At 41.9% G+C, this 23,230-nt stretch overlaps 1 protein-coding gene and 1 long non-coding RNA gene across 20 annotated transcripts in view; one reads left to right on the plus strand and one right to left on the minus strand.

Moving 5' to 3' along the window:
- Nucleotides 1-23,230, minus strand: part of PLCB4 (phospholipase C beta 4) — a 234,494-nt gene that overhangs the window by 18,542 nt on the left and 192,722 nt on the right. For 16 of the 19 annotated variants that reach the window (XM_083431925.1, XM_083431924.1, XM_083431917.1 and 13 more), the window contains 9 exons: nucleotides 23,104-23,139; nucleotides 18,609-18,750; nucleotides 17,653-17,737; nucleotides 17,270-17,394; nucleotides 15,513-15,564; nucleotides 11,138-11,240; nucleotides 7,045-7,209; nucleotides 2,150-2,354; nucleotides 1,007-1,095 (listed from right to left, as the gene is read on the minus strand). In XM_083431925.1, the coding sequence (XP_083288051.1) occupies nucleotides 1,007-1,095; nucleotides 2,150-2,354; nucleotides 7,045-7,209; nucleotides 11,138-11,240; nucleotides 15,513-15,564; nucleotides 17,270-17,394; nucleotides 17,653-17,737; nucleotides 18,609-18,750; nucleotides 23,104-23,139 (1,002 nt within the window). The remainder of the gene's footprint in view (nucleotides 1-1,006; nucleotides 1,096-2,149; nucleotides 2,355-7,044; nucleotides 7,210-11,137; nucleotides 11,241-15,512; nucleotides 15,565-17,269; nucleotides 17,395-17,652; nucleotides 17,738-18,608; nucleotides 18,751-23,103; nucleotides 23,140-23,230) is intronic. The other 3 variants (XM_083431918.1, XM_083431914.1, XM_083431915.1) reach the window with 1 other exon arrangement.
- Nucleotides 8,212-23,216, plus strand: LOC310673557. The gene is made up of 3 exons (XR_014509102.1): nucleotides 8,212-8,590; nucleotides 17,247-17,363; nucleotides 23,127-23,216. It is a non-coding gene; the product is annotated as an uncharacterized lncRNA (long non-coding RNA).

Below are 23,230 nucleotides of genomic sequence, written 5' to 3' on the forward strand. Positions count from 1 at the left end.
CCAAGAGAAAGGACACTGTGGCAGTGGTTGGGCGACCCGGAATGGACAATAAGAGAGGGATGATAATCTCATTCCTCAAGTCTTTATAAAGAGTGCAAGCCAGAAGGGCATGCACCACCAGTTCCAAAGATGTGAAAAGGGCAAGCTTTTTTATTAGGACTAACATGAGACGAAATACCAAAAGACTATTTATCTATGCGACAACAGCCACAAGAATGCTGCTCACTCCAAAGTGGAAGGAAGAGAAAGTCCCAACCAAAGAAAGAATGAATAACCAAGATGATGGATTATGCCAAAATGACGAAGGTATGACCGTGAAGATCAGACACCAAGATGATAAAAAATTTAGTCAAGAGTGGGGAAAATTTATAGAATACAGTGGTACCTCGGGTTACAAACATTTCAGGTTACATACACTTCAGGTTACAGGCTCTGCTAACCCAGAAATAATACCTCGGGTTAAGAACTTTGCTTCAGGATGAGAACAGAAATCGTGCTCCGGCAGCGCGGTGGCAGCAGGAGGCCCCATTAGCTAAAGTGGAGCTTCAGGTTAAGAACAGTTTCAGGTTAAGAACGGACCTCCAGAATGAATTAAGTACTTAGCCTGTGGTACCAATGTATCTTAAAGACCACTGTAGACACTTAAAAACGTTAGCAGGATTGTTATAACACTTATAATGCAATATGATTTCAGGTTAAAAGGGAGATAAAATAGACTCAAAAAATGTAATTATATGTAATAGAACAAAAAAGAAAAATGGGTTTAGCATCATGGATATACTGTTACAAAATATAAACAAGCACAATAATGCAATTATTATAAACAGTAATGTAAGCCTATACCTCTGGCTGCCAACATATAGTAATGGTGGAGCTTACCTAAATTTAGCAAATAAAAAGTTGGCCAATCTTGTCAGTTATTCTCATCTTTTAAATCTTCCAGGCAGAGAGGCTTTAAGTAAAAAATGCAAATCTTTTTTCATACCCTCAGTTAATTACTACTTACTGTTTCAATTCCCATAGCTCTCATCTGGTCTGCTCTTTTCTCCATGACGGATAAAAATTTCTTTGGATCTGACAAGGCATCAACAATGTCTAAAAGAAATTTCAAGTAAGTAGTCAAGCTATTTTCCACTTCAGATCCCTTCAGCATTTGCCATGGAATTTCTACAAAGACTCATTTTGTCAGAAACTAATGACCTCTTCATCATGGACTAATTAAGTGGAGAGCCACACTATCCTTGGGAGGAGGTGCAGAAGCATATATCCAATTCTCCCCATGTGAGGAAGGACTGCACCATCATTTTGTATGGCTATAATCCAGAGGTGTGGTGGATGCATCTAGTGGGGGACACATCATGCTCCTTCTGGGGTACTTTGTCCACCTTTGGTCTCACCCTACATTCAGCTCTCACCTGTTAGTGGTGGTTGGCAAGCCAGCAGGAAGAACAACAGGCACGTTTCACCTTCACTGCAACATTGTCCCACCTGTCCCCACAAGAACTGTACTATTTCCATGCAACTCAATGGAAGCCATTCATTTCTATAGTAGAAAATAATTTGCTTGGGGACACAACCGAGGGAGAAACTAAACCCATTCCGTGCTCTCTAGGTAATCTAGGATTGGTATCCAAACCAAACGCCAGTCTCTCAGAATTAATGGGAAAATCTGTGGGCATCACAAATGGGTTCTGGGGATCACACATGGCATCTATATTAACAGTGCAATTCAAACCATGTCTACCCAGAAGTAAATTCTATTGAATTTAATGGGGCCTACTCCAAGGTAAAGCATTAGATAGTAGTTGAAGACACAAGCCGTTCCAAGACTATGAGTCTTAGGATGGACCCAAGACTATATATTTGAACAACCATTTAAATGCACAGGATTGGCTGCACCCTAAGCTAGTTGCATTTAAGTTCCATTGATTTCAAGTTAATCATTATTCATTTTTCACATAGATTTCAAAGGGACCTAAATGAAAATAACTTAGTTTGCATCTAATCACAATGTTTTTGCACCCATTGTTTTATGTTAACACTAAGAAATGTTTAGGATCTTTAGGATTGTGAGAAGCCTCTTCAAGTATATTCTTAATTCTTGCATACCCAAACCCTCAGTTTCCATCAACAATTTGATTTTTTTTACCTCCAAAGCCATCAGGCACGTAAGTTTTGAGTACAATGTTGCAGAAGACGGTTGGCAGAGATAATGGTTTATTGCCTTCATTTCGAAGAGAAATATGTCTGTAACCTGCCTGAAGACCATCCAGAGGCAGGATCCTTTGGCCAATCAGTTTGTTGTTGTCATCATAAACAGCTATCCTCAAGACTGCAAGGTCTGGCAGAATGACCTAAGAAGTGTGCAAAGTTGGTTATTGATCATTGCAAGAGGACACGGCCTGCAATTTGAAGGAATCCAGGAATCCTGTCCATTCTAATGCAGTCATATGAGAGAAGTGCTGCCTGATTTAACCTCCGCAATAATAGGGTCCATACTAGAAGTACATTTCGAGGTGCTGTGTATTAAATTTAAAGAAGAGCATACAAACAGTGGGAGTGGTGGCCATGAAAAGAGCTTCAAAACAGAGGAGCTCTCCCACTTCTTGCTCAAATATATATAAGCAATCTAAAAATATCAATCTCTTAAAAACACACACATAAAAACACTAAATACAAGATCAGCATTGTCACCACCAAAGGGGACAAAAAAGAGTGAAAAGTTAGGAGGCCTCCATAGGGCCCTAATTAGGGAATAACCACTTCTACACTTTTCACCCTAAGAACTTAGTCAAAGTAAATAGTTCTCTCATCGCCATAACAAATGAAATTTCTCAGTAGGTCCAATCTCTCTCTCTCTCTCTCTCTCTCTCTCTCTCTCTCTCTCTCTAGGAGGGGAAGAAAAATTTACTTGAGGATACCCAAGAGCAGTATCATTCAAGGTAGGAGAATTCAATCATTCCACTATATTTTCACAGCACCTTCCTATTAAAGGCTGCATCTGCAGAGGCATCAGAATCAATTCTGGAATGCCTAGAAATGTGTGAAGTGGTTACTTTGCAATCTTCATTTATAGAGGCACTGCCCTGAAAGACTGCAATGTAAGTGGCCCCCTAACGGAGTGTGTTACACTGCTATGTGTGTGAGAGAAACAAGCCCTTTTCTATATATACGTCTCAACAATAGAAATTTCTCAGCCACCTTGCAAAGTTTGATTTGAATAGGCTTTTCTGCTTTTGAGGACTGCTTAAAGAAAGCAAAACGGGTCCTCTATCTTTCAGATATAGGTCATGTGATCAGTGCACAGCCATCAATGTTCCTGAGAGTTTTGGTGTCTTCTGATGCTAGCCAAGGACACCTGGTAAAGGACTTTCCAATTTTGTAGTTCAGTTGCTTGACCAACTCTATCCACAATCTGTCAATAAGTTCCCCACTCGAAGGACCACTCTGTTTTGTCTACCTGTTGATTGCTCTAGTCAGTCTCTGTCCATTGTCAGAGCCTTGGCTGTTCTCCCACTGCAATCGATTCACAAGCCTGTGCATCTGGTGTCTATCATTGTGTTTATTCTCTTGATTTCTGGTGTTAGTTGGCCCTTAGGCAGCTCAGAATAATTTCACCACAAGGAGAAAATAGACCTAGCCGGTTAGGAACATGTAAGAGGATAGATGCTTGCCTGCAGATTTGGTTTGGATAATCCAGCAGGAACCACTGCAAAGTCACAGATACGGGGAAAGAATCTGTGTGGTGTGGCGTGTGTGTGTGTGTTCATTAGCAAACAGCATACTGAATAGTCTCCAATCAAGGCTCTACCATCTGCTACTGGGAAAGACCTGCTGTGAGAAGTCTGATGGCTGCTCCTCCACTTCCTGTTCTTAGGATCTTGCAGTAATAATAGGGGCTTCATACTAATTGAGAATATGACTTCAGCTAGAAATAATTAACGGTGAGGACTCTCTGTACATGTGCATTCTTATTAAGTTAATAATAACTTATGCTCCATTTGGCTAACTTGCATCAGTATCAGTTGTGAATAGAGAGAAGCTAAATGGAAACAGGTCCATCAGTTTCCCAAACTGGGGTGGAAATTGAAAACAATGTAGTTTTCAGTTGGTTTTGTCACGGCTAAAATGGCCGCTGTTTCTTTAATGCGAATAAAGCTGGGTCAGCATGAGTCAGCAGTCTGCACCGGGTTGTATATATATAGTGAGAAATGTTAGCTGGGCTGGGGTTGGTTGGTTGGTTGGTGAGTGAAAGCTGGTTAGTTAGTGTTGGTGTGTACAGTTGGTTAGTCGCTTTTGCACAAAGACCTTTAAGAATAAAACTCTGCAAGGATATTCTCGTGGACTCTTTTGTGCCGACAAGGGTCCGAGGACTAGGCTGAGGAGACAAAGGGAGGTCAGAACCCTTTCCTTCTTTTTTTTGCTTTTTACAAACACTGACAGGTTTCACTGCTAGACTCATGACTTACATGCAGATCCAAATTAAGAAGAGCAAAAGTAGACTAGCATGCCAAATCTTGTTAATTACCAATCCACCAAAGGAATCCCACCAGCAATGATTCGCTGCCTCAAAAAATATTTTGCAATAGCACATTCAGAATAGGCCCAGGAAGAAAGCAACCCGGTAACTTCCTTTGTGAACCACAATGGAATGAGATTTTATTACATTTATTAAAAAAATATATATCTTGCCTCTACCTGAAAACAGGCCTCTGGGAGACTTATCAATAAGTGCAAATTAATGCACAACAAATGTTGAGGCCGCAATGATTAATAAAGGCTTTAGGAGGAAGATAATGGAAAATATCCACTCCACAAGTCTTAGATGCAGTATTTGTCTTATATGATTGAGCCAAATGTCCCATCTCCTGGCGACCTAACTAAGGACAATACTACATTGTATTTATGGCAGTCTGCAATATTGCTTGAAGCCTCCAATGGCCCTATAGGAACAAGCTGTTAGATGATCCACCTTCAGTGGACTTTTTTTACTGCGACAAAATCAACTATTCAGAAATATCCAACCTAGAATACACGGTTAAATGCAGCAAAACTGATCCAACATAAGCATTGAGAAATACTGCTGTATGTTACAACTTACCAATATCTCACAGTGGAATGACAACACAGAGTATGTATTACAACAGCAGTAGTTTTATTTTTTTTATATAGAAACAGGAGGACAATAAAACACAATCCAGACATTACCTGCTAAGAGCTTGCATTAGCTTCATGTTATGGCGAAGCCTAAACCTACTGCCTAGAGAAGTGACGGCCAAACTTGGCCCTCCAGCTGCTTTGGGACTACAATTCCCACCATCCCTGATCACTGGTCCTGTTAGCCAGGGATGATGGGAGTTGTAGTCCCAAAACAGCTGGAGGGCCAGGTTTGGCCATCACTGGCTTAGAGTGTAACTAAGGTGATTTTCCCACTATAGGGCTCTGGTGCTGTGCTTATTTTAAGTCATTTTCCAAACTGTTATAAGACTAATGCTTTTTTTTTCTCTAGAAAAAGAGGTACCAGAACTCACCATGAACACCTCCCTTGTTCTCATAGAATGGCAACAGTACCCACCTGAGAGGTGCCGGAACTGAGTTCAAGGGAGTTCCGGCTGAAAAAAATGCCCTGTACAAGACCAAATATTGGCCATATGTGCAAAACTATTTGGGAAATTTATATTTGGCAGTGTGCAATTAAAGAGGGCATGAAAGGATCCGCCGCTGAAGGAAAGGCAGGTAACCGTTCTGCACTCTCGACAACAGAACAAGTGAAAGCAGAAGAGACATTGTCAAAGACGGCAACCACTAATGCACATACTTTGGATGAAACTCCAGTGGACAAAAATTAAAATAGAATGGGATATAAGAAATTATAGACACCACTGATTACAACTGAGGGTGGATTTACGTGTGTAGTTTTGACAAATCTTTCTTGCAGTACTTTGACGGTTGAAGGATTGTACAGGTGCTCCACCCAAATATTCACCAAACTGAGGCAGATTGAGGTGGGAATGAGGTGGCAGTCCTGAAATGTTAGAATGGACTGTACAATTTCTACCTGCAAGTGGGGGGAGGGGAATGGCTATTTCTGAATGCTCACCTATATGGTAAAGACCCTGCAAGTGTCTGTGGGGAATCAGCATACCAGTGAGAAGGTTGGAGTCAAACCATTTTCTCTTGATACCATTTCACTTGCAGGAAGGTTTTACCTGAGGGAACCTTCAAAAACCACATCTCTCCCCCCCCCTTCAGCCTGATGTGGTATGGACCACTGTACCACCTCAGGAAGATGCCAGCTCATTCAGCCACGTGTTCAGACTAGACCTTGGAGACATCTCAAAAACACAATATTGCTTGTTTCCAGCGCCGCAACGAGAAAGATTGGTAAAACGGCACATATAAAAGCACCCCCAAGAAGCAATCTTTGAAAACGAATTTACCAAATGGTGCCCAGGACATTTTGGGTGGAAGAGAGGAAAATGTACACAATGCAGACAGGACGAGGGAGCTAGCCTCAGACGTGGCGACGGCAGCACCCTCCTGACTTAATCCATGTAATGACATTGACCTTGAGGGGTTTTTTGGGATGCAACATCTCACCTGCCCTCTTGGCTGAAGGAACAGTGCAAGATAGCAGCCACTGCCAGGGCAGGGAACAAGTTGTGATCTCCAAGGGATGTAGAGGTTCACCAGCTGGAGCTCATTCTGAGCAGACTGCATACCTGGAACTCAGGCATAGCCCCGAACGAGGTGGGTTCCTCCAAGAGGGAGGAGGAGGAAGCAAGAAGAGGGAAAAGCCAAACAGAAAAATAAAAATCACGAGATAGCTAGAAGAGGTTCTCTCTTAAAAAAAAAGAACACCCTGAGATTAAATCAGCCTTAACCCATGACAAAAATAAAATAAAAATAAAAATGCATGACTGTGCAGCCTTCTAAACAAAGGGAGTGCATTAGCAAGACTTTATTCTCTTGGGGGGAAAGCCTTGTTTAGGAAAGTGGTCATTTTGAAGCAAAGAACAAGCGTACTTTTGAAACACATCATACCTTTCGGAATACAAATGACTCTTCATTGTAAACTGGATTCAAACCATTGTTCATCACCATCCGTGTTCGAAATTCTTTACGTATTGTATCAGTGGGCAGGCCGTACATATCCACTTCTACGTACGTCCCAATTTTTTTGTCTGACAAAAACTGGCCAGATATTACCTTGAAATGAAAGCATAGAGGTTCGTTTCTTCTAACATTTAAACCCATTTTATATCGTTCAATACAATTATAGACCGCTTATTCTTTTAAAAATGCTGAAGTGATGTACAAAAGATTAAAAATGATACAACAGGTAATAAAAAAGAGCATAAAACAAAACCACATAAATTCAGGTCGGTTTCTAAAATATAACTGGAAAATTGTTTAAAGTATTCTCTTTGCAGGTAGTTCAAAGACTGGAAGTCGAAAGGAAATCTGTAAGAACTTTAACTGAGGTGGCAGTCCTGTACATATATTTTGGCATTATGGCCTGCCAAACACTGAGACAGTTACTTCAGAGTAAATGCGCATGTGTTTGAACAGTGCCTTTGACTTTTAATGAAAAAAGAGATGGTGTATGTACTTATGTAACCCAAAAATCTTTGATAAAAACAATTTTTAAAAATACATTACAGAGATAGGAAAAAAAACCCTGAAACTATAGAGATTCACAGCACTTCAGTCAGATGAAAACTATAAAACTATAACTACTGCAACTCACTGGGCAGGGGATATTTAGTCTGAGTCATACATACAGATATATATCGACATATATGCACACTACCTGCCATAGCAGGGACGCGGGTGGCGCTGTGGGTAAAAGCCTCAGCGCCTAGGGCTTGCCGATCGAAAGGTCGGCGGTTCGAATCCCCATGGCAGGGTGCGCTCCCGTTGCTCGGTCCCAGCGCCTGCCAACCTAGCAGTTCGAAAGCACCCCTGGGTGCAAGTAGATAAATAGGGACCACTTACTGGTGGGAAGGTAAACGGCGTTTCCGTGTGCTGCGCTGGCTCGCCAGATGCGGCTTTGTCACGCTGGCCACGTGACCCGGAAGTGTCTCCGGACAGCGCTGGCCCCCGGCCTCTTGAGTGAGATGGGCGCACAACCCTAGAGTCTGTCAAGACTGGCCAGTACGGGCAGGGGTACCTTTACCTTTACCTTTTTACCTGCCATAGGAACCAACTCCTAGAGCCCCCCCCCAATATTTTATTCAAGTTGGCACCCCAGCTACCTGTGATTCATTCAGTTATTGCCATGTATTGGGTTTAACACATGTTATGTTACAAGGCACATTCTAACCAATCGTAGAAGTATTGGTAGACGAAAGTTCTAATGGCAAGTAAGTGAGTAAACTTTCAACTGCCATCTGCCAACGGTCAGTTCATGCTTGGGATTATTATTGTGTTGTCCAGTCAGTTTGGTTCTTGTGTTCCTATGAGTGAGCTGTTGTCACTGACAAATGTTGACTACACTTAGTTGAGGAACTTATACTGCCTTGGGCTTCTGACTTTTTCCGAACATTTAACAGTTATGAAATCAATGGATATACTGAGCTAATTGAAGGTAAGCTGGCTATACAGACTAATTTTAACAGCCTGTTTATGGGGACGTGGGTGGCGCTGTGGTGTAAAACACTGAGCCTTGGGCTTGACAATCGGAAGGTCGGCGGTTCGAAACCCTGCGACGGGGTGAGCTCCCATTGCTCGGTCCTAGCTCTTGCCAACCTAGCAGTTTGAAAGTATGTCAACGTGCAAGTAGATAAACAGGTACCTCTCCAGCAGGAAGGTAAAGGGCGTTTCCGTGCGCTGCGCTGCTTTCGCCAGAACCGGCTTATTCATGCTGGCCACATGAACTGGAAAAACTGCCTGTGGGCAAACATTGGCTCCCTTGGCCAGTAAAGCGAGATGAGCGCTGCTACCCCAGCATCATTCACGACTGAACTTAACTGTCAGGGGTCCTTTACCTTTTTTTAATTTTACATACTATGGGATTTATGATACATTATGGAAGTAATCAACATTCTAACATGCTTCTTTTGGGGATTCTTATATTATTTGTGTGTATGCACAAGTGCATGTAAGGGAGGTAAAAAAGATAAAGGACCCCTGGACAGTTAAGTCCAGTCAAAGGTGACTATGGGGTTGCGGCGTTCATCTCGCTTTCAGGTCGAGGGAGCCGGTGTTTGTCCACAGACAGCTTTCCGGGTCATGTGGCCAGCATGACTAAACCACTTCTGGTGCAATGGGACACCGTGACAGAAACCAGAGCGCATGGAACACCATTTACCTTCCTGCCACAGTGGTACCTATTTATCTACTTGTACTGGTGTGCTTTTGAACTGCTAGGTTGGCAAAAGCTGGGGCAAAGCAACGGGAGCTCACCCCACTGTGGGGATTTGAACTGCCGACCTTCCGATCGGCAAGCCCAAGCACCCCACCCGTGTTACGTTCAGTAGTTATTGCTATAAGGTTGCATTTATGACTTGGAAAGTTGCTTAGAAGTTTGAGAAAATCTAAAACAGCAAATAAGAAGAGTAGAAAATGAAGACTGCAATTTTTGACACTCTAGGGAGTAACCCTCCCTGGGCTTGCTTCTGATTAAACATGCATACCAGGGAATTATTAGATTAATTGTTCTCGCTAGTAAATCAGTTTGCAAAGGCAGCTTGGAGAGCTGACCACGTATAACAGCTTTTTAATTATGAGACCTAATTACTGTCATTTGTGCCTCATTGTAAATGCTCTTTGTGGCATCTGAATGAAGTTTCGCTCAAGCGCTCCAGGATGTACACTAACATCTGATGAACATGTAAGCATAATCCCACATCTGAAAAGCCACATCAGTTGGTATTCCACCTTCTCTCTTGTACCATCTGGGCTATGAGACCGCCCTTGAATCTCTGAGGCAAAGGCTCTGGGACATACCATATAGCGATCTCTGATCTCAATCTCATGTTATCTGTGGCCCGATAGCAGTAGGAATTCATTATGGGTACAATTTCCAGATACCTGCATATCTTAGAAATCTGTCTGTACCAATTTATCAGTGTCTCTTTACCACAGCCAGATTAAATGTATTTCCATCAGAAGTGCTAAATTGCAAACTGGGAGGCATCCCTTATCAGAATAGGCTCTGTGTATGTTCTCAGGACGTCGATTGTATGAGGCATATCCTACTGCATTGCAGACAATATGAGCAAGCTAGGGATCTATTGATTAAACCCCTTACTGGCAAATTGGCTGGGTAAATCCGAAGCCTACTATACTAAATATCTTCTGGACGACAAGTCTAATGATATCACAGTGGCCATGGCAAAGTTTCTTTTGATAGTCATACGTATCAAAGATCATCATACTTAAGACTAAACTAATATCGTCTCGGTCTCCCTCTCCCGGGCGGTTGTCTGTATGAATCTGCATTTTATCCTGAATCTATGTTATGGGTTTTTGGACCGCAATTAAGATGATTATTAATCCCATACCCTAGTCATAACAAACAAAGCCCCGAACAGTTTTTCTTCTTAGAATTCTGAAAAGGCACTATTTAATGAGATCTGTCAGCTTGTCACCATCCAGTGGTAATGCTATGTTCACAGTTGCAGAATACATTTGATCTGCTGAGGTTCAACGTTAATGTTATATTAGGTTGGAATCAGAGAATCACAAGAGCTGTCCTCCAGAACATAATCCCTGACACCCCCTATAAAACTGCATCCAAGGACACCCCGCCCCCCCAGAATGTCATGGGATGTGGCGCAATAGGATGCAAGGGGAGGAGATAATTAGGTGGAATCAGTACATTACAGCTTACATGAATGGAAGCCCACTCTCTCACCCAAAAGCATCACTGCCCGGTTTTGGCCAATTTTGCCTCCCACGTCTAACTGCATTCCATTCTGGAGGTCTCTTGACTCTTAAACAGCTCAGGAGCGCAATACCTAAAGGTCTGCCTCTTTCCATATGAACTTACCTGGACCCTGAGATCATCTTCCGAGGCCCTCTTTCGTGGGAAAGTTCGCCTGGCGCCTTCATTATACACCTTTAGGCACCAGGCAAAAACGTTCCTTTTTAACCAGGCCTTTGGCAGATCCATTGCAAATGCACCTCCTACCTGCACTGAACAAGTCGCTGCAATCACACCATCAACAGGCGTTTCAGAGAAAGGGTCAAAGGTTCGATCTGGGCGCCGCATAAAATCTGGTTTAAGAAGATACCTTAAAAAAAAAGAAGGCATGTTTTTATAGGTGAAACTTCATATTGATTTTATATCTTATTATTATAATTGTTGTTTCTAATTAGTAATAAGCTTTTAAAGTAAGTTTTCAGGATATGCATACAGAGTCTATGAACATTTTATCCCCAGTTTGACCAGGACGGGAATTGTACTTTCCAAAAGGTTAATGACAGTTTTAAAGAAAACTTTTCTGATACACACCAAGAGAAAAAGGGGTATTGCAAATGATGAAGTACAAAAGAAGAAGAAGATAAGATTTGTTTAATACTATGTTCCACAAATCCCAAGCGTTCACATTTTCAGCAAGTTTCAGCTGATTAGATTAACTTGCATAAAGGACACGAAATTGAATCTGGCAAGGTCTGGCTAGGAACAAAAATCCCAGAGGATTTCTTACTGTCATCCATGGAAGTGCCCTATTTGCAAAACCCCCCAAACCTCACAAATGTACAAAGTCTTCTGCCAATGAGACTTGATTTTAAATAGAGGGTGCAAGATTGATTGATGAATGACGCAGCTATGTACCACAGTGGAATTTATATTGCACCAAAGAGCCTATTGCGATTGAGTTTACAGTGGACGCTCAGGTTGCGAACGTGATCTGTGCGGGAAGCACATTTGCAACCCGCAGCGTCCACAACCCACAAGCACCGCATCTACGCATGCGCAGGTTGTGATTTGGCACTTCTGCGCATGTGCCAAAACCCAGAAGCAACCCGTTCCGGTACTTCTGGGTTTGGCGTGGTGCGCAACCCGAAATCACGCAACCCGAAGTGTCTGTAACCCGAGATATGACTGTATTTGTAAGACAGTGGCGGCTCAAAACTGATGCAACTTTTTGGTAACTTCTGGAATTGCATGCAAATATTGTGGGTTGACTCTTACGGTGTTCATCCATTGACAGAAGGTGCCATGGTTCAGTGGATGCTTCTAATCCTGGAACAGGGAGACATTTTTCTCTGATTCCCCCCTCCCCCTGCAGCTTTCTGCAGATCTGCTTCAAACAGTTGGGGGACCACCAGAACAACTTGAGAGGTGCATGACTGCAGGAGGAAAGAGGGAGAGGGGGAAATGGCCTTCCTCCCTGTTTGACTGATGGTAGCCTCTGGTTTTTTTATATGCCTGTTGTCTTTGTCCATGGAGTTCTCCTGGCAGGGATACTGGAGTGGCTTGCCGGTTCCTGCTCCAGGTGGATCACGTTTGGTCAAAACTCTCTACTACGACCTGTCCGTCTTGGGTGGCCCTGCACGGCATAGCTCATAGCTTCTTTGAGTTATTCAAGCCCCTTCACCACGGCAAGGCAGACTCTTGAGAGTCCCATGGACTGCAAGAAGATCAAACCTATCCATTCTGAAGGAAATCAGCCCTGAGTGCTCACTGGAAGGACAGATCCTGAAGCTGAGGCTCCAATACTTTGGCCACCTCATGAGAAGAGAAGACTCCCTGGAAAAGACCCTGATGTTGGGAAAGATGGAGGACACAAGGAGAAGGGGACGACAGAGGACGAGATGGTTGGACAGTGTTCTCGAAGCTACCAACATCAGTTTGATCAAACAGCGGGAGGCTGTGGAAGACAGGAGTGCCTGGCGTGCTCTGGTCCATGGGGTCACGAAGAGTCGGACACGACTAAATGACTAAACAACAACAACAGCCCCTGTCAGCAAAGGGATGCATCCTTGCAAATATTTATTATATTTGCCAGTTAAGCCCTGAACAATGACTGCTTAATATAAATATCCTTTTTTTAAGAAAGGAAGGTAGTAGTACTCACAGTCCTTTTCTTAGGATTCATGTCAGCCTTTTCTCTCTTTCTCCTAACATGCAACACCCTCCCCGCCACTCTCCCCCCATTCAAACAACTCCAAAGGCAAGATAATTCAACATCAACTGATCATGTCTACAATAGGCTTTGATCATTAAATGTGTGAGAGTGTGCATGCATGCATAAGCAAAAGAGAAGTGAACTATTAGTAACTTGTCTGCAATCTGTTCTTTTTTGACAGAATTAGGAGTTGGGACTTATTCATATGTACACATAGGAGAGATTAAAAGAGAAAAATATATTATACAACAGCAGCAAGAATACTCATCGCAAAGTATTGGAAGACACAAGAACTACCTACTCTGGAAGAATGGCAGGTGAAGGTGATGGACTATATGAAACTGGCAAAAATGACTGGCAGAATCAGAGACCAGGGAGAAGAGACGGTGGAGGAAGATTGGAAGAAATTTAAAGATTATTTACAGAAATATTATAAAATTAATGAATGTTAGAATGACGTTGGATGGAGGTTAAAGGGTTATTAGTAATAATGTGGTGAAGGAGTATGGAAAATTCGAAGGTTAAAAAGATGAAGAATTAAAGGTACAATATACTAAGATAAAGATAAAGATAAGACAGAGGGAATGGATTTGCTGATTAAATATTTGAATTGGAATACAGAGAGGGGAGGTGTGGGGAAGTCTGAGAAACAAGCTAATGTAAGAAATACTATGAAAATGCAATTGTTTTTACTTGTTTTTCTTTTTGTATTTTTTTGTATTCTTTTTTCTTTCCCTTTTTTATGTGAAAATCTTAATAAAATATTATATATGTATAAAAAAGGAGAAAAATATATTTATTGCAAACATTGGCAAGTCCTCTGTAGCCTGTTCAGTCCCACCTTAGCCTACAGATGGTCTGCAATCAGTGATTCTGAAAATCGGGAGCTCAAAATGCTTGTCTCCAAAAGGAAGCTCAACATGATGAGCTTTCAAATTCTTCTCTGGCTCAGATAAGAACCTACACTCTTGCCTCAGTGTAGGTTGGAGTATTTGTGCCGCCCCGGCTGTACTTGGAGACGCTGATTTTTTTCACCTCCTATGCAATGCAACGTAGACACCAGTGGTGTTATGAGTGTGGCGGTTTGAATTTAGATCGCCGATGAAACGAGCTAAGTAATTTCCTGATTTTTTTAGTTTTAGTTTTTGAGAAGTGGCTCATCTTATTTATAAGGCAGTCCAATGTGTATGATGCTGTAATTGACTTTATATTACTTAACTAGGCTGTGGTGATCAGGTTATGTCTATATAAACTAAGGTTATTGGCAGAGAATATTCCCCTTAACCAAATACATACTATATGGAAATTAACAACTGTGGAACAAAAAATGAAATGGTAGCCAAGAGGCTGATATTGATAAACTGGGAGAGTAAAAATATGATCTCCTTTAATCAGTGGATTGGTAATATGATAAGACTTGCAACCTACAAAGAGACTGCTTGCAGATATAGACTCTGCTTGGAAAAATACAACAATATTTTGAATAAATTTATACAAAATGTAGTAGACTAGTATTAGGATAATAATATCAAATTTATAAAATAATGTATGGGTTAGGGTATTTTTTGTATATATTCATATAATTCTTTTTTCCTTTACACAGTTCTGTGTTTTGTTTCCCCCCCTTCTTTTTGTATCACTTTACTGCTTTATATTTGATTTCCCCCCAATAAAATATCAATTAATAAATGCAAAAAGGGTTATATTTATATAACCTTAATGCACACAGTTTTTTAGATCGTTGCAGTGCAACATTCTATTGATCTTAAGCAATTCAACAGGAATCATTAACGTGGCTGTTACTGAAATATTCATATATTTACATGGCTCTGTTTGTTTGTTTTTGTTATAGCTCCTATTTATTCTTTTTAAAGCTTTTTTAAAAAATGGTTGTAACTCAATGCATTCCAAGAATATAATACATAGTATTAAAGAAAAACAGAGAAATACAAACCTGTTCCACTCTGTTTTAAATCTTTATTAGATATTTTTATTTTGTGGTGGCCCTAGAAAAGTACCCTAAGGATTCTACTTCAATTATATTTTAAAATTCCAGCCTAAATCTGCTAGACAATGAATTTCTCTTTCATCATTGAGGATAATCTTTAGCACGAGTAACAGTGCAATCTTATACATGTCTACTGAGAAGCCCCTGAGTGTGATACTTATTCCCAGGTTGGAAGGTATATATAAGATTGCAGCCTAAATCTCCCTTCTCTACTGCTCTGATCCTCCTCCTGTTATTTATAGAGCATTATTCTAAGGTTCCTTAGCCTCTTTCTCCCAAGTCTGAAAAGGTCCAGATCTTTCAGCTCCCTTTCATAAAAAAAGAACAGAGAACCTCATCTCTACATCCTGTTTTTCATTTGTAGCACATAATTAAAAGTAACATAGCTCCACATAATGCTAATAGTTTAAATCGTTACTCACCCGCACGACCCATTATATTCAAATTTCCCCTGATTCAACTGCATTGCTAAATCTGTCAAGAGACAAAAATAGTTTAGCACCTTGTTCCTGAACAATACCAAGCTTGAACAGCCTTCTTAATCTAAGGGAAAGAATTTGTCCTTGATAGCCAATTAAACTAAAATGCCTTATGTGATCATTGAAAATACTAAACTCTGAAATGCAGGAACACTTAATGCGGCTTACAATGCTTTAGCAATGTAAAATACATTCACAGATTAGTTTTCCAAACTGCATCATGTCATGACAGTTGACATGGGAGCAATGAAGTGCAGCCCATGGAGAAGCTTCAATTTCTTGGATTCTTCTTTTTTAGAGCAGGATGTTTCATTTGATTCTGCTATGGTTAGATACAAAGTCTGCCTGAGTGGTGGTCCTCCTTCTCCTCTCCTCCTCCAACCTCCATTTAGATGTTTCTCTGTGTAGTGGATAGAAGCACCCGGCACTGATTATGCCAAAGTCCTGTGCTGGGTACTTGTAGCCACTCAGAAGCTGTGTATCTCTACAGTCATGGCCTAGAAGCCTCCTCCATCATGCAGTGGTCGAAACTGATAGCTCTCCAGAGATAACCTTACAAGCAACTACACTGGACTTTTGAGATGGTAAGCATATTCTGGGCGCTGAAATCCCAATGGAGCACAAAAGACTATTTATGTATGTGACTATATAAAGTTCCTACCAGACAAGAATGGCAGATGAAGTTGATGGGACTCCAGTGGTGTCCAAACTTTTTTCAAAGAGGGCCAAATTTGATGAAGTAAAGGGCTGTGAGGGCCAACCAAAGGGCCACCATTTTTTCCCAAAGTTGTTGAGCTTTTTTTAGGGTTGAAGTTCAGCAATTAATTGTTTGTGTGACTGCAGTATATTGTCTATTGCTTTCAATTTATGGAACAATGGTCTTGTTAGATAGTAAAATCCATGTTAAATTGCTGTTTTAGGGGTTGTTTTTAAAAGTCTGGAATGGATTGATCCATTTTGCATTACTTTCTATGATGAAAGCGCGCCTTGGTTTTGAAACACTTTGGTTTCGGAACGGCCTCCCGGAACGGATTACCTTTGAGAACCAAGGTAGGTAAAGGTACCCCTGCCCGTTCGAGCCAGTCTTGCCAGACTCTAGGGTTGTGCGCTCATCTCACTCTATAGGCCGGGAGCCAGCGCTGTCCGCAGACACTTCCGGGTCACATGGCCAGCGTGACAAGCTGCATCTGGCAAGCCAGAGCCGCACACGGAAACGCCGTTTACCTTCCCGCTGGTAAGCGGTCCCTATTTATCTACTTGCACCCGGAGGTGCTTTCAAACTGCTAGGTTGGCAGGCGCTGGGACCGAACGACGGGAGCGCACCCCGCTGCGGGGATTCGAACCGCCGACCATGCGATTGGCAAGTGCTAGGCACTGAGGTTTTACCCACAGCGCCACCCGCGTCCCGAGAACCAAGGTACCCCTGTACTATATAGGCTACAGTTTTGAGCCCCTACCACCACACAGATTAATCCTGCAATATAAAAGGACATGTTGAGACTTGCTTACTTTTTCGTTGTTTGATTGATTGCTCTTGATCTTATTGCCTGCCTGATTTGACACACATTCTCATATTTATCCATGCGACTGCATCTCCCAATAATGCCAGGAGCAAAGACTACAACATCTGCTGGAGAGTTACTGCCCAAGCTGTTTTTTTCTTTTTTTGAAATTTAGATACAGTAGCCCCGTCTGCCTACCTGGGGTCTGATAGTTGAGCGAGACCATCTGGCATCCAGCGTTCCAGAAAATTTGAGGCATGTAATTGCTAGAATCCACTCTTCCTCCCTTCGGGTAAATCCGACTCATTTGCCGTTTATTATAGCTGTGTTGGTTTGTTAAGGAAAATGGAATAACCAAGCAATGTATAGACTTAACGACCATTTGCTCACATCTTTGTTTTGGGTTTGTATTTATTTTTATGTACTAACATACAAGGCATTTTATGTACTAACATACAAGGCACAGACAACCATCTTGCTGTATTTTATTAAAGGACTGTGCACACTGCTTAGGCACAAAGCAGCCTCCGCAGAGGTAATGACAAAACATTCCCATTATAGCTCTCTCAGTGCAAGGATACTTCACAAACTCAATTGCGTGTGTTTTCAAATAACCCAGACCAACAGACTCATTAAAAGAGGACATATTGTAGTGAATGTTGCGTTCTAAAAAGAAAACAGGAAAAAACCTGTAAAGTTCTGAGAGTGGTAAGATTAGCACACGATCGATGCCCACTAGAATTTTAACAGTGAACAAGAGCATCGGAATAAAGGAAAAGGCAGGGTATAAACTGTCATGGTTAAAGTCTTTGAGGGCAGAAACTGGAAAGTGCTGGAAAATTCTAGAAGATTCTAGAAGGTTCATTTCTGATGCACATATTATTTTGACTATTTCAAGGTCACGCTAAGCCAGGAGAGATAAATTCCTGCACTCAGTGAGATGCTCTCTAAATCTCTCCTACTTTCGTTTGTACCTCATACGTCTGAAGTTTTTCCCCTGAAGTTTTTGTACCAAGCCTTTGCCTTTTAGTAAAAGTTTTTCTTTTCGACCTTTGACTCTGCATGGTCTATTTTTATTTATTACAAGATGCTGTTCGTCATAAACATCTATATCTAAAGAAACAGAACGGCACATTAATAGTATTTGGATCATGATCATCAGCTATTCTCTAATCAAGGCTTCTTTTCTACGCAATTGACAGGTTCAAAGCCAAAAAAGGCATGAAATTTAGAAATAGTAGGTATTACAAGCAAAACCCAGGCACTTATGCCAACCATATTTTAATGGACAGGAACAAGCAAACAAAGGTACATCAATATATCTGCGATATACAAGCATTTTAATTCACAGGGCTGTGTAGATTATCATACTTCTCGTAATCTGGTGCCTCCATGTGGACAACGGAAGAAATAAAATGAAAGGAAAATGTGACTTTAAGAGCCATACATGGGGGTTTTGTTAAGAGAAAGGAACTTGAGAGGCACAGTAAAGAGTAGGACAAATGTATTTAATATATATATATTTAAAAATAATTACCTTCTGCTACATGGAAACCTTGAAACTTAACAGGCTGAGCGTAGTTGATCAACGTTGACAAGTACGGGTGTATATTCGTTGTGGCACCTACATATTTGTAAGAAGCCATCCATGCTTGCTCATCTTCTGCAGTTATGACACCCTGGAAGCATATTTAGAACAAACAGCATTTCTTTCTTTGTCCATGTGGGAATAAGTTCAGATAGGCTTTGGATAGAACTTCTAAAAGCAAGCGCAAGTGGAAAACAGCATAGAAGAGCCCTTCTCTAGCATCAGCACATGGGCATAATGCTTAAATACAGTGAAGAAAGTCACAGGCAAGAAAGTCAAGAGTAAAAAACAAACAAACCCAAAATCCTCCTGTGATTATGTGACATTGTATGACCAATGTTACTAATTTTCACATTATACCATCAGTGTTTTATAGAGCAACTTCAGAGGAGAGGTTCCTATCTTGGCCCCATAGTGCTTACGATCTAAATTTTAGGTAGCTCTTGCAAGAAGGAAGTGAAGAAAGATAAACAAATGGGAAAAGGGAATAAAAGGGGGCAAGAGTAACAGGGGATGAGGATACAGAGCAGTCTTTTGAAATCTTATATACATAAGGCTAACAATTGATCTCTAATAGGACAGAAAGGAATAATACCCCAATGAAGGAAAAACCTCACAGAACTTAGGGTATGGTTACCAGATTTTTTTCAATGAATCCAGGTACACTTTTTTTGTTTTGTTTTGAAGCTGAGTAGCAACAGGGAGTTAGGAGTGGGGATGGTGAGGCCCTTCTTTCGCACCTTGTGAAACATAAATGCGCAGAGTTTTTAAAAGACTGGGCAACGGCGCGCTGTGCGCCCGTGACACCCGAGCCTGCCCCAATCTCCTGCCCCCTTCCCCCTTTGTTTTGACAGATTGGGGGAAGCTCAGGAGTTGCAGGCGGGTGGCCGTTGCCCAGGAGGGGTGCAAGTCGGGCGGTTTCTCCGCTAGGCATGGCGCAAATCCCTTCTTTCGCACCCTGTGAAACATAAATGCGCAGAGTTTTTAAAAAACTGGGCAACAGCCACCCGTCCGCAACTCCCAAGCCTCCCCTGATCAGTCAAAACAAAGGGGGCAGGAGATCTTTTACTGTTGGACGTCCCCGGTTCCCCTTGAGCAGTGGCGGCGGCAGCTGCAGTCAGCAGCCCGGAGTCAGCCTGGTAGTCCAGTTGGCTCTGGCTGGCTTCAGGAGCTTCTCGCTGCCGTGGTGTCCGCCATTTTTCCTCGCCAGAAGTTCCAGCAAGGAAGAATGGCGGGCGCCATGGCAACGGACAGTGAGCAGCTCCTGAAGCCAGTCAGAGCCAACTGGCTCCAGCTGCTGAGGCTGCCACTGTCACATTTCCCAGGGACAGATTTGCAAATCTGGGGACATTCCGGGGACGGAATTTGTCTGGGGACAGATCTGCAAATCCAGGGACTGTCCCCAGGAACCGGGGACATCTGGTAACCGTAACTTAGGGACAGGAGAAACTGAAATCAGGATCAGGCTACAGTCAGGTTGGTGGGACATCCACTTTGGGCCGATATTTAACTAGCTCTTATGGCACCAAGGCCATGCAACTCCTGCAGAACATCCCATCTCAAACTCTTGACTTGGAATAACGGTCATATGAGTGATGACGACAATCTCTGTTCTGTGTGGGGCTCTTCGCTGCATTTAATACCCACCTACAAAGACGATGCCACAGTTGCATGTGTCAAAATGGCCACCTCGACATTGGCAGACACCCTCATTCTCGTCCCCTGATGTCAACAAAGGGCTGGCGCTTGTGGTTTTTATGGCTGCGTATGGACTCCATTTCTTAACTGCTTGAATGTGGAGGGAGTAAGGAATAGAGCTGTATCCTGGCATCATGCCACCCTGAAAGCTGGGAAGGGTCAGCACTATTTAAAGTTACGTTTGCCAGCAAAAACAAGGCAGTTGGGGAACTCCGACTGCTGGATAGCTCAGCTGGTTAGAGCATGGTGCTGATAATGCTAAGGTTGCAGGTTTGATCCCCATGCGGGACAGCTGCATATTCCTGCATTGCAGAGGGTTGAACTAGATGATTCCATTCCAGCTCTACAATTCTGTGATTCTATTTTTTGTGTTTCCACATCCTTGGGGGCTGCTAAGGAGGGTGGGAGGAGATTGGCCTGCCATTCCGTCTAAGACAGATGGTGAAAAAATGGTGAAACGTATTGATCAGAACTGCAGGCAATAATAAAGAAAAACTCCAATGCAGCACTAAGTATAATAATAATAATAATAATAATAATAATTATTATTATTATTATTTATACCCCGCCCTCCCCGGCCAGAACCAGGCCCAGGGCGGCTAACATCAAAATATATAATACGTTAAAAACATAAGGTGAAACAATCAATTAAAATACATCTTAAAATCAGATTAAGATCAAAATGAAATCCGATGGCAACCCATGAATTATAACTATAGCAGTTGGGGACATTAAGTGTTCACCAGGCCCAACTGTTTGTGCTGGTCTTATATGGGCTAGTCGGAAGAGTTAGGAAGGCCACTTACACTTAAGTACTGCATGAAAGGTGTGACCCTGAAAAAACATGGGATTCTTTCTCCTCCAACCATGAAAGAATAGGGTCATCTTTCTTTTTTACATTTCTGTTAGCATTCCTGATGGGGGTCAAGGGAGTAGAAGTAGAGAGGGAAAGGGATTGCCTACATATCTGAGGAAGCTCTCACCCAGAAAACACCCAGTAGCTCTGTTTCAAAACAATACACAACCTTCAAGCCTCATGCATGCTTTAGTTGGATCCAAAGAACCATGGACAGAAGGAAGACAGCCTCCAGCACCAGCCTACCTCTAACAGATAAGTTTTTACAGACAAGTTTGTCCTCTTATTTGTTCAAGAGCTTGCACACGCAGAATGAAACCCTGTAGTTTAGTTTTTACTTTTCTCATGCAATGCTATAGGGTGAGGTGAAGAACAGGCCTCTGAGCATAGCTGTCAACTTTTCCCTTTTCTTGCAAGGAATCCTATTCAGAATAAGGGAATTTCCTTTAAAAAAGGGAAAACGTTGACAGCTATGCTTCTGAGTGGAAGAGGACTTCTGCACCTGGAAGCAATAACTTTGGAATTCTGTTTTTTATTTCTTGCAAACCACTCACAAATCAATAATTATAAGTATTATTTCTACGATCCATAAATGGTTTTTTTAAAAAAATAATTTAAATAAAAAACCAATTTCACTGACTATTGATTAGCAGTTGAAAACTGAAGCCTCCATCAACAGCTTGAGTTTGAGTAGAGACCGGTCCGTTTTGCAGTTTGGGAACTGCAGAAATCTTGGAGGACGCCCCCCCTCCCCACCGACCGCAGTTACCACAGAATTGTTACATAAGCTGCCTGTTACCAAACAATACTAATTACAAGTGACCACTTAGATTCAGCAGCTATTTTCATCTCATAAGCTCCTGAGATACAGGCTGTTTTTAAGGTTAGAGCAAGCAGCAAGCGCTTTTTCATCCACCCCACCCACACAGAGATCCAGTCCATCCCCAATAATGTCCATTACGCCGTCATCTTCCAATAAATTGGAGTAATTTTCATAGCAGATTGCAGTTTGCCCCTGAATATCTTCTCAGTAGCCAAGATCCATTAAATGAACTGCACAGAGAATTTGTACCCGACGTTAGGAAAAGGACTATAAAATGTGTGTTGCTCTTTTTGCGGGGTAATATAGACAGAACAGATATAAGTCCATTGAAGTCTGTTCAGAAGTCCATATTCTTCCAAGTAAGCAAAATATGCAAAGAAAGCTTCCGAATCTAATATTTCTGCCGTCTGAAAACCAGACATCAAATGTATGCATCCCCATTTGAAATAAAATCAGGGGGACACAGGAGCAAAAGCTGCGCCACGGCTTTTCTTACTGAACTAAACTGATGGTTATGGCGTAATAGCAGGCTGCTTTCGGACCTCAATGTTTTGCAAGACCAAACTCTGCTAAGTAAGCAGCAGAAAGCCCCATAAAAGACGGGGCAAGCTGTAGGCCTAGGAATCAGAAGAAACTTGATAGTAGGGAAATGGGGAGAAGAGGAATGGGGTTCAAGCGAAGCATTTCTAGAAGAAAGTTTAACATGCAACCCCCCAGCTCCCCCCAAAATAAAAAGGAAGAGAAAGCCAGAGGAGGATATGAAGAGATGAGAAAGAAGCAAAGAGTGGTTTATCGCTCTCCAATGAGCTATGTAAACATCTGCATTAAGCTAAGATAGAGGAGACATGCAGGCAATCCAGCATTCAACTAGCCTACCAGAGAACTGAATTTGCTATGCACTACAAGGGAAAGAGCCACCATCAAAATCAGAAACTATTCCTGAGGAATAGCTAAATAAAGAGAACAGTTAAATAATGCAGGAAGTTAAAGAATGCATTCTACAAAGCAGCTTCGTTAGATGCAGAGAAATAAAAAGTTGGAAAGCTATAAAATATCCCAAGGATCACCTTTTTATTGTTTTCTTGTTCAGAATCGTCCACAGCCTAAGGAAAAAATACATATATTATCCAAAGAAGTTGCAGCATGACACTCATATCTCAGAGAAAGCAGGAGGCAAGAGAAAGTGCTGGGCAT

Source organism: Podarcis tiliguerta (genome assembly GCF_965153285.1).
Source record: "Podarcis tiliguerta genome assembly, chromosome: 3".
Classification (NCBI taxonomy): Eukaryota; Metazoa; Chordata; class Lepidosauria; order Squamata; family Lacertidae; genus Podarcis; species Podarcis tiliguerta.